At 37.5% G+C, this 12418-nt stretch overlaps 1 protein-coding gene across 4 annotated transcripts in view; it reads left to right on the top strand.

The window, feature by feature from the left end:
• csnk1g1 (casein kinase 1, gamma 1) overlaps nt 1-12418 on the top strand; it is a 44251-nt gene continuing 31833 nt past the window's right edge. For 2 of the 4 annotated variants that reach the window (XM_084739012.1, XM_084738856.1), the window contains exons 1-3: nt 1-198; nt 9788-10218; nt 11169-11209. In XM_084739012.1, coding sequence (XP_084595138.1) covers nt 10032-10218; nt 11169-11209 — 228 coding nt within the window. In that variant the 5' untranslated portion in view covers nt 1-198; nt 9788-10031. The remainder of the gene's footprint in view (nt 199-9787; nt 10219-11168; nt 11210-12418) is intronic. The other 2 variants (XM_084739084.1, XM_084738935.1) reach the window with 1 other exon arrangement.

Genomic DNA, 12418 nt, shown 5'->3' with positions numbered 1-12418 from the left:
ACGAGCACCGAAGACAGACGAACAGCGAAGAATGGAGAGAGCTGCTAACGATGCTCCGCTGCTGCTGCTGCTAGCGTGAAACATCACTAACAACAAGTCACACCGAAAACCTCACGCTCACCTCCAGCCATTCGTCTACATTTGGAGAGACAACCCACACAAGCTGAGTCCTGATCGTGTGGATTTATCACAGCGAAGGTGAGTGTGTTGTGTTTGTGTGCGTTGAGCTTTTGCATGTAAGCTAATATTTTCGCTGCTAACGGAGCTAATTTCCTTGTTGCGCTCGGTCCAGCTGTCACCTAGCCATCAGTAGGTGTTAGCTAGCTGAGGCGTTAGTACCAACCAACCAGTCTGGTTGCTTTATTTGTTGTCAATTAACTAACACAATGTTATTATTGGCAAGAAAATATTTGTATCGACATTTTTCGCTGAATGTATTTTAAACCAGAGCAGCCACTGTGGCTAAATAATGTTTGCTAACGTTAGCTTTGTGGCTGGTAAGTCAGGTTTTATGTTGTAAGCTAACTCGGCTAACGGTTAGTTCGCTTACAAATCGATGTGACCATCACTAATGTTAGACTGCCAAGCAAGGCTTTGTCCATGAAACGTTGGCGTACAACTGCCAGCTCGCTTCCTTGTTTTGATTCAACCGGAGGCCTGCTTACAAAGGATCGATCATCCTCATATTAGCAGCTGCCTCCACCAAACACTTCCTCACATATAAAGTATCATCACAGCTGCTTAGAGCAATATAAAGCAGGCAAAGACAAAATGTCCCAGAATATGAAATTTGCGATTGTAACTTAGGCCCATCCTCAGCCTGGTCACTGTGGGCAGAGTTTTATTGAAGCATTTATAGCTAACTAACTGTTGCAAGTTTGATTCTGCCAGGTGCAGATGTTAGGAGTAAATATCAAGTTAGGAGCAAATTTCCTCTGCCAGTGATCAAATATACACACAGTATGGCTCAATGTATATTTCCGTTGCTCACTGCACTTGTTACTGAATCAATAGAGTATGTGCTTGTATTCAGTTAGTTACCCTCTGTCTCTAGTAAAGTAATTGATTACCCTGTTTTCCACTAAGTCACACAGTTGCATGCTTTTATAGAGCAGTGCAAACCAGATCTCAAGTTGACATTTTATTGAAGTTTATGTTATTGGCTGGACATTTGCCCAAACTAGGGCTGTGTGGCTCCTTGATGGATTACTGCTGGCATCCTTTCAAAGAGTTCCACTGAAGGAAAGGCCAGTATGAAATAGTTTCTGTGCTGCATTGATTCAAAAGGTCATGTAATGATGGACACTTTATTTAATGCAAACCTGGACCAGGGGTGGGCTGCATGGACAAAATCAAATATCACAATGTTTTTGACCAGATACCTCTACTGATGTTGGGGCAGTAATTTAGGAAAAACTTTTGGTGCTTCAGCAAAATATCAACACAATGATATTTTTGCTAAATGATCATAAATAATGTACTTATTACTAAGAGGGCAAAGAAAAATAAGATACATTAAATTACTCAGGTAAGTTAACAAAAATGTCACCACTTTACTGTAGTGCAGCCTTTACAACAAAAGACAACACTTATGCCATATCACAATATAACGATAATTGAAACGTAAGACACTTCTCATCACATATCGTAGTATTGATGTTTATCTAGACTATTTATCACCCAGTCGTAGCTTGAACAAACTCCATGTTTCTGGGCCTCAAAATCCCACCTTGAAGTAAAAAGTTATTTAAATGTATTTGCATTTCATTAATATTTTCATATTTAGCACATTTTAATCATTGACGATTTTCATGTAATTATTTACTTGACAAAGCTGTGGTCAATGACTTTTCCACTCACCTGTGTAGTTAATTACAGCATAATGTAGATTACCAATGTTGAATACCCAAAGGTAAAAAGGTAGCGCTAACACACATATTCAGGACAAAGCTGACTAATCTCAATTTCATCAGTTTACTCTGGCCATGTCAACAAACATACTAACGTCTCGGCCTAGTGGCCTGGCAAGAATTAACTGGTAACATTTACATTAGTCTGAAGATCTGCGGTGTGTGCTGCCTTTTGTCTATGGGTATTAAATAGGGGCGTCACAATTTCAATATTAAATTGAAAAGCGATTAAGAAGAGCTTTCAGTTTCAATAATCAAAATCAAAGACAGAATTGGCGATTCTCACAGGATTTTTCCCCCCACCTCTGCCTCCTTGCGCTGTCTGGCGTGTGTTGGAAGAAAAAACAAAACTTTAAAAGATGACACAGCCTATATCACACTTCATACCATATAGACTCCTTTTTTTTTTTTAATAACAAAGTTTAAAAATGGAAAAATCCAATCCAATCGTGACCTTCAAATCAAAGTCAAATTGAATTGTGGATTTGGAGGATCATGACACCCCCTCTATTCAGTATTGGAAATACATAATTTTGGTTTGGGCATCACAGTAAAATTCTGATCCTTTCAAAGATCTAACTAATAATATAGACTACCTCAGTAAAGGTCAAGCATGTTATAAGTTGGCTTTATAAAATGGAAAATATATTTCTGCTGCTCAGGTGATATTTGAAAGAATTTTTATCAGACCCTCAGGTGGAGAAATGAGATCATTGTCATGGACGTGGGTGCATGTCTGTATGCAGTGTGTTGTTCTCTATGAATTGATGGAGAAGGCAAACTATAGATAATCTAAATTCCCTCCAGTTATATGTGGTTCATAAGAGCTCGCTTTAAGGAGAGAGGCAGCTGTTGGCTGGCACTGCCACAGTAGGAGTCTGCACTATTGGCAGGCCCCCCTCTCAGGCTGATCTTTTCCACTGAAGGTTAATCACTCCACTCAGAGCCTTTATGTTTCTGTTAAAATGAAAAGATGTCAACCGATTAGTCATTTTAAATACATGCTAATCATCTAGAAGCATCTCAGTTTCTTTAGATATTTTTTTAACAGGGAAATTTGTGGACTGTAATCAAGGTTTTTGGAGCCTTAAATAACATTTTCATTGCCACCTTAGAGTGTTACTAAAGGAAATAAACCAGTGAATAGGGCTTGATTTTAAAACCAGCTATTAACCAATTACATCAACTTAATGAAATATTTAGTTTTGACTGCCAGCATCATCAAACAAACTTTTTGCCACTTTTTTGTGAGTCAGTCAGTCTTACTGCTGTGGTTTTGTACCTGTGATTAGACTGTAAACAGTTGTGTTTGTATGTTATGATATTTTCTCCATTTCGGCAGGATATTATAACAGTATTGTGAAAATAATACTGTCACAATACCTTGTTTATATTTTTGTACAAACACCACATCCCTACTTCATCATTTCCAGTGAGACTAGGACAATGAAATGAAATAGTCCAATACATTTTTTTTCAGCTGAAAGAATATCGGTGATGACACAGATGTGAGATCAGCAGAAGTTACTGTCTGTTGTCTCAGTTTTGAGAGCATCTTCTGTACTATGACACATTTCTCCTTCTCATGGAATGAGTTTCAAAAGTGTAAAGCAATGGACTATCATCATGGTAAAGAAAGGCAGCTTTGCTTGAAAAGAACGACATGTGTGAGTGTTCAAATTATGCAATGGTGTTATTCTATGGAGTTTTTGTTATGCCCACTTGTACGCAGTGAGGTTAGCTCATCAATTAAATTGTGACTGCAAATTTTTTAAGAAGCAAAATGAGTGTAAATCTACTTCATAAATTATAAGGATGTAAAACATTTATGCATTTCTTGCATTTAATGTGTAATAGCTTAATTAATCAATGCACTTAAGGATGTTAATATTACTGAAGCACTCATACATGCTAAAGTCAGAGTCAAATTAAATGCCATTATGCAAATCAACCCTATATGAAGCATCAGACTGTTCCGTCATAAATCTACACCACCATCAAACACATTTACAACTTTATCTACTCTTGTCCAGCACAAAACCAGCTTAAGTATCTACTTTGTCCAAGCTCTGTGTTTTGAATATCATAGTAGAGCGTCACTGTAATATCAACTGAACACTACAGTATTTCTCCAGCATGCTCGTCGTCAGCCCAGATGTTACACTTTCTCGCACCTGGAGAAGTAAGGATAGGAATAAGAATGAAACCAGAATAAAATTTCTGACAATCAGTATCATTATTTCAAATTTTAATAATAAAAAAAAAGAGTTTGATTGCTGTGCTTTGAAAAGCTCTTGGTAAACACTGTCCAGGATCAACCAAAGTTAGAAAAAGTCTCTCAGATGCAGCATGCAATGAAGGTTTGCTTCTAGTGGTGACATGATAATCGGTCTCACGAAAACCATGATAGTGTTCCCAACGATTAGTATTACTGTTTTAAATTTTAATTATCCTGATAGCCATGTTTGATTTCCATGCTCTGAAAAGCTCACAGTAAATACCGTCCAATGTCTCTGAAAAAGTCTCGCAGATGCAGCCACAGCAGCAATAATGTTTTGTTTTTCATCAGGGAAAACACTGATAAGGCAAAGGACATGATGCCATTTCAGATCAGTGCCACATTTCAACCATAATAATGATAATACTGATAAACTGATAGTATAGTCGTGACATGAAATTTTCATACTGTTTGATCTCTAGATGGGAATCAAGAATCACTTCTCATTTAAGATCTGATTCCTGGTTGTCATGCCGCTCTGTGTCTGACAGTATAACTTCCTTTTATTAAAGCCTCCACATTGCTTATATCACAGCACTTACTTGAATTTATGTACACATTTAACCTAACTGGAGAGAGAAAAATGCTGTATTTGCAGAGCAAGATTTAAGTAAGCCTGGCAAAAAGAACAACGCACAACATTTTCAATTACTATCAAAAAAGAATTGTTGGAACAGATCAGGAAACAAAAAGGCCAACAAGCTAAGTTCTTAATGGGATTCGACTTTATAAAATCCTTTCATGTCTTTTCCTTCTGAAAAGGCCGCATTACTTTTACAGGATGCCAAAAGGTGTGTACCCTGAAAGTCATTTATCAGGAGACGTGGCAACCTCCACTGGGATAAAGACCGGGGATTCCCCATGTTGTATCAAAACTAAAGGAGCCATTTAATAGACCACAAAATGTTTTCCATTCTATAGCCCATTGTAACAGTCTCAGTATAGTGCTTGAATTTATTCTTCACTTTATTAATTAGGTCTGAACATCTGTACCATATAATAATTTGCAAGTTTATGTGATTGTTCCATAATATTTATTTTGTTAATCCCTTAAATGTACATGAGGGGAACAAAACTCCAGCTTCTGAAATAATGTAGTCATTCAGAATACAGCCGCTTAGTATGTCCTGAAACAGTAATGTAGAGTTTGTCAACACCTCTAACACAGTTTCAGATGAAATGTTTACAAAGGCAGTGGTTTTTATGAGGCTATTATATTGAATTGCATTCTATTTTGCAGCTGTATATATTACTTTGTCCTTGGTTCAGTTTTGGCTTTTTTCAATAGTTTAACATACTGTATATTTAAATTAATGAGCACATAACACAAGAGGAAACAATCCAAAAGTGAATGATACGTAGCAGCTCATTACAGCATAAAGTGTGTGATGCACCCTTTGTAATTAAAGGCTGCAGATGTTTTGCAACCCTTCATGAAGTGTAGTTTTGCTTCCGTATATAGTATGAATTAAGTTCTTGTCCCACTTTATTTTTCCATCCTAATCCTCAGGTCGGGCATGTCTGAACATGTTTGAAATACACTGTGGCTGTGTGGTAATGTGGTAGTCTTACTAGTATAACAAATGACAAATGCATACAACAGGCAAAGAAAGTGCACATTCAGTTTATGTCTAGAAAAGAAAAACTTTTTGTCCTTTTAGATTACACTGTGTACCATCAGTCAGCATTCTCTGTCACACTCAGCAGCACCTGTAATAGAAGCGTTATTGTGCAGTTCAGCATCAGTAAATAGCTCAGGGAATGTAATTTGAAAACATCAGAACAAGTAAAGCTTGCAAACAAGCTAGACTAAAGAACTTAAAACTGACCTGGTTTCAACCTTGTGTTTTGCATTATCATCTTTAACAATACACTCCTGTGTCAAAACGAAACAAAAGTGGATTTCAGTATAAAGTAGATTTTAATGTTATTATTGTAGAAATTATTTTAAAAAAGCACATTTGATCAGCTTTATTTGACACCTAGAAAATTTTGCAGATAATTACAGTAAAAAAAAAAAACACATGAGAAGAAATTACAAATCAGAGTAATTTAGTGTTATACAAAACAGGGTTGCACAATGAAATGGAAATTGTCTCTCTTCATGTTGCAAACAGAGAGCATATACAGATAATTCAATTTAAAATAGAAAAGGATACAGTCAAAGATTAATTAGATTAAAACAATATATAGATTGATGTATTTACATATATACATATACACATATACACCCAGGAAATAAATCTGTTGTATGTCTTTTAAAATTTTGCGACTGGGGGAATGTATACAGGAGGAACAAGATATGGATGCTAGGATTTTTCAACATGATTTTGTGTAAATAAACTGTAGTGTCTATGTTTTCCGACGCATTGCTCAGCGCGTATCACGTCACTTCCTGAGAGCCTCCCTGCTTAGATGTGTAACCGGGGTAACCTGTGCCAACAAGGAAATAATTTAAAAAATACGTAACACCTACCAAAGTGAAACCTTACTTACATATATTAGTGTTGTCAAAAAATATTGATATATCGATGCTGAATATTTATTTTCTTATTTATTTCTCAGTATTGATACTCTGGTATCAGCTGCACTTTCTTGCTTGGTCTTCTCTCCAACAGCGATTTGCACGCACGAGGACAGCGCCTACATAGTCCCGCCTCCACTCACTTACTCACAGTGCTGCCTTCTTCTCATCATTTGTCTCAATTGCTCTTTTTGAATATCTGTTGTTATTTCATAACCTGGTATATTTATTATAATCTAAAAATCTAAACTTTTATGCCCAAAATCTTGCGTCAGTTTTTCTCCCTTGGTGTCAAAAATGGTTTCAGATATCGATATTTTTCAAGGTATTGTGTCGAAATGAGAAATTCAAGTGTTGTGACGACACTAATTTAAATGGAAGACTTTTTGATGTTATACCAGAGCTGCTGTGGTCACTGTCTGCCTTTGTCTGTTAGATTGTTGTAGTAGCCGTCACTACTGCATTGTACTGTGGGATATTTATTACAATGAGGTGCTTGCCTACTGTAATATATCGCCAGAAATAGTTTACACTTCACATACTATTAGTTTCATACTAAGGTTTTGGACATACTAAAAAATCTCACATATTGTTTTAGCTTACTAAATGTCTTGTTAGTATTGAATTTCAGATGTAGCCATGGTTGACATCTTCACTTAATGTAAAAAGTGATTGTCAAACAGCATAATTATAAATAGGCAGCAGCCATCTTGATATGATGTAGTAGCATAAACACAGGTGTTACCAATTATACTATTAAGGTCTTGTCCATTTAGTGTAGCTGAACCTTTCCGAGCAAGCCAACGGGCACAATAGCAGCACCCTGCCTCTGTTTGACATGAGTGGAACGTAACCTTAACCCTAGCATCATTGGTAACACCTGTGTTTATCTCTACAATTTCATGTCATAATAGCTGCCATGAAAATGTGTATGTGCCACTCATATCCTTGAACAAATGCCCATACTTAAATATAGTCCCAATCTTATTGAATTTTCAGTGTAACCATAATTTTGTAGTAACAGTTTGAATAAACTGACAGTTCAGAGCAGTATTACAGGGTCGGGTATAATTCTGTAGCTTAGCAGTGGTGTGTGCACAACTGCACATGCAGTCTGGGCTCTGAAATGAACAGCAGCTACCAGGAAATCAGTGATTGTCTGGTGAGAATGGACTGATCACAGGTTGAGTGTGTGTTTATTATCTTGCGTCCACTGTCCTTAATCAGGAGAAACACCTAGCTGAGCTAATCTAAACACCGGCGCACACTGGATCAGAGTGGCCTACAGATGATCTTTTGCACAATGGAAACTGTTACAGCTCACCATTGGTCTTTGCCGCAAACTGTTTTATAGCCATGTTGTTCTGTTCCTGGTTTTATGTAATAGCAACAGTGCACAGTTGCCCTTGAGAGCAAACTAGCTGTCTTTGATGCTGAGATCTGTGCAGGCAATACTGAGCATGAGTCATCCGGAAGCCCACACACAAATACTTTACAGCAGCAGCCTTTCTATGCTCAGGAATTACAGCATTGTCATGAAAACATTAGTCGCTGTTGTTTTTTATTGAAAGCATAAAAAAGTTGTTTTTCAATGGAAAATAGTATTTTTCAAAATATGTATTTTTGGGGTGACTATTGTGTCATTTGCAGTCACATTTTGTTTTCTAGCTTCAGTAGACTTAGCTGCTGAAGATAGTAATGGTATAGGAAGTCCCCAGAGAGGCCTGCACTTGATAAACATGTCTTACGTCTGAATCATGCAACAACTTGCCTTTATGGTTTAAAATCACATAATTTCGTATTTGCATAATTCTTGCAAATATCTCAGCTGGTGTAGGCTCCAACCATCCCACAACCCCGCTAATGATAAGCAGTTAAACTGTAGATGATGGAAGGGGCAGAAGAGGGTTGTTGTAACCAAATATTATTTTGCTGAGCACCTGACGAAATCAGACCAGTGTCCATTCAGTTAAGCTACAGTGTCCTTGCGAGCAGACGTAGTGTTTTATATAATTGTTTACATAATATTCCCCACTGACATTGTCTGCCAGGCTATAGCTGTGGGTGGTGGAGAGTCTTAGATGCCTTTATGATCACAAACTGTGACTTAAGGTTTGTGTTGATGCTCAGGCTGGTAACTGTGTTTTCTGTGACCACTGTGACTTGATGACTATCTCTTGAGCCCTGCAGCGATGTTACAGTAAACCTGTCCTGTCCTCATGTAGCATCATCTGCTTGTAAACAGTAATTTAAAGCATTTATGACTCATGAGCTTCAAAAATGAGCTAAACTTGATATCATATGGTGAAGGTCCTGAATATTTATTTTGACATCGGAAACCTTTTATAAGAGTTCAGTCCTTAAATTTAAATGTCTAGCCAAAGGGCAGTGTAGTTACCTCACCCTGCCTCACTGTCTGTGCAGCGCATGATGTGCCCCCCGACTGAACTCTGCTGTGATATGCAGCTCTGTTTTATCAGACTTTGCTGCACCTTTTTAGTGAATCCTAAATGAGAAAATCTCTGCCTTACTCCTGTTATTTCTCTCAGCGGAAGCACTTGGTCATTATTGAATATTTTCAGCTCAATACAATTCCAATTTCTGGGCTATTTTACTTTATTGTATTGCTTTTATTCACTTCTTGAGGCAGGGAGGCCTGTTTTTTTTTATTTAAAGTGGCTGAAATGTCCTCAATGTGAAATCTATTTAAATTGACATTTGTAGTGCCTGCAGTGCCAGTGTTTTCATGTTTTATGTTTTCATTATCAACCCAACTATGGCAATATCAGATCCTTTCAAGTGTAATTTAAATGTTATTTTGTATTTCATAATGTAGTGGCTATTGTTTTTATCCTTCTAAGAGCTATGAAGATATTTGTACTCTTTCAGCTTTTTGTTAAAGAAGCAGCTCACTGAAAGAGATCAGCTAATGTCTTAAAGTGTTCATAAAACCAACAGTTTTTGTGGGATTTTATCAGATTAACACAGGAACAACACCGTATGATCTACGTGCTGCTGTTGGTGGAAAGTTCATGTCTTTTCTCTTTGTCATATGTTTTATTGTGTTTGTTACAGGTCATCCACCTTCTCCTTCCTGTGACAAATGTTAAGCGCAGAGATCAGGCTGTTCAACAACTGTTAGAGGTGACCGGGTGAGGACGGGGAGGAGTGCCGGTTAGCTGTACAAGGTTTTGTCCCATGAGAGTGACTGTGCCATCCAGGCGCTGCCAGTGACCAGGGCTGTGGCTGTGGTGGGCCCGGCCCAGGAGGCCTTTCTGTACATCACTTGTGGCTCCTGCTGACCTGTGCTGCTCACACCATGGATCAACAGAGAGATAAATATGGCGAGCGGCCCACGAGGGCCGCTAAAGTTTCCCAGGGAAGCCGTAGTGGACACTCGTCCCGACCATCTGGTTCCTCCAGCTCCTCTGGGGTTCTCATGGTGGGGCCTAATTTTCGTGTGGGGAAGAAGATCGGCTGTGGAAACTTTGGTGAATTGAAACTTGGTAAGTTGGGTTTGAATCTTGTGTTTAATGAAGGTGAAGTGAATTAAGAAGTAAGAAGTATTTATAGCAACTCTTATTTAGAGCTTAGTAAGTTCTGTGTGTAACTACACATCAGTCTGTTATAATAGTCCTGCAGTAAATTGTACCTTCATGGAGGTTATAGTAGTCAGTTTGAGTTTAAATTATATTAGAGAAATGCTGATATAACTTTATGGTCATTTTGAAGGCTATAGATTTGGTCCTGTTTAATTTTGTTGCATTATACAGAGAAATGTTTTTAACATTTTGTCCATTCCATTTATATGAATCAGGGTAGACTCAATATTGGAAACATCTCTGTAACACAATGCAGAACTGTAAGTTACCACCTTCAAAATTGCTATAAATTAAACCAAAACCCCTCAAAACAATTAAATAAAAAATTAACATTCTAACTTTCATGAATTAAAATTAAAGTTTATAATTAATTTGCAGGGCTATTTTGCAGGATATTTTCTGGATATGTTGCAGGGCAAAATATCCAGAACTTTTAGTCCTAGCAACTATTGACTAAGAGGCTCGTTCAGCCTGTTGTTCAGCCTAGACTTTGCCATCAGTCCATCTGTTGTATGCTTTGTCCTCAGACTTTAATTTAGACCCTAGTCCCTGAGGTTGAAACATGCAGAGTTCCACCAAAGGTCCCTAGTCCCCAGGGAAAGTTGCTGCAGTGGAAACGCATCTTAAATCTAAATTATCTTTGTTTAAGTTTATCTGGCAACTGAGTGTTTATTGACAGTAGGAGAGCTGAGGAAAATGATTAGATCATTTTCTGTCATATATATATTCTGTCATATACCCTTTGTGTATGACCCCTGCAAAACCTGAACCTGAAGAACCTGTTGTAAAGCTTTTAAGGGGTATACTTTACTTTAAAGCCATCTAATGAATGCTTTTTTTCTGTCTTATTTCAGGTAAAAATCTGTACACCAACGAGTATGTAGCTATTAAACTGGTAAGTGCACGGTTTCTTTCTGTGCTTGATTCCTAACCTCTACAGATAGAAGAATAATTTGCAAAATAATGCATAAATTATGTCCAATGTATAAAGTGGAGCAGACATTTTAAATAAGGATCAATTAAACTGACATAGAACCTAAGTATTCATAAATCACTATGGGCTATACAAAAGGGTGGGTTGTTTGAATGAAGTAGTCAGTAATGAGAAAGTGAAATAGTTCATTAGTATGCAATAAAGAGGAAAGCGTCATAATAAAGCACTTGGTACTTGATAGTAGAGAAGAGTCCAAAATGTTACTAAAATTATTTAAAGCCAGTTTTGTTCAGACAGAAGAAGCTGTTTTATCTGGCAAATCCATAATGATTGAATGTAAGATGTCTGAATGTTTAATCATCATTTAGACACAAATTGCATGTTTTTTGTAGCCATTTGCTGCTGGCTTCCAGAAATATGATTCTTGGGTTGTGCTGAGGTGGTACAGTGCCGTGTTTGTTATAGTCGACTGATCTAGTCTTTGAGAGAAATGCGAATGAGGTGTAGATACTGGGCTAGGTGTGTCTTTCCAGTGGCTGCTGGACTGGAAATCATGACTCCTGACTCATGCTTTTATTATTGCTCACCAGAGAGTAGTAAATGTGGTTGCTACAGTATCAAAGTATTAAGGTTACCAAGCCAAATAGTTTTCAGCAGCTAACACTACTGTATCTGTGCAGAGACAAATGTAGTACATGTGAGAAATGTTTCACTAAAATGCGTGCAGTTTCGAAACATGAGTGAACTGGGAAGACATTTTAGATTAGGGGGCACTATTGGGTGCTCTTCAGTTCATACTCAGGTCAGTTTCCAAAACATTTCAACAGATAATGATCTATTCTCCAGGTGATGAAAGATTATTCCTTTCCCTAAATTACTATTTAGCATTTTTTATGGGATTTGACATTTTTTTCCACCCTAAATGGAATGTTTTGGTGGAGTGTACCTTTCCGGAAGACTTACATAATGGAAGACCTGTCTGTCTCCTCAGTTTTTGGAGGACAAAGACGAGGAACATGTGTTTAATCCCAGGTGACAGGACATCATTTGTATGTTTGAGCCGTTAATAAAAGAAAGAGCTGTTGGTGGTGTTTATGAAAACTGAAACCCAAATACACACGCTGACATTTAGTTTGGTAGACCTACTAGTGTTACATGATGGAAGGTTTT

Source organism: Lutjanus erythropterus, chromosome 1, assembly GCF_056507025.1.
Source record: "Lutjanus erythropterus isolate fLutEry1 chromosome 1, fLutEry1.hap2, whole genome shotgun sequence".
NCBI lineage: Eukaryota > Metazoa > Chordata > Actinopteri > Lutjaniformes > Lutjanidae > Lutjanus > Lutjanus erythropterus.
This window is presented reverse-complemented; position numbering and strand designations above follow the sequence as displayed.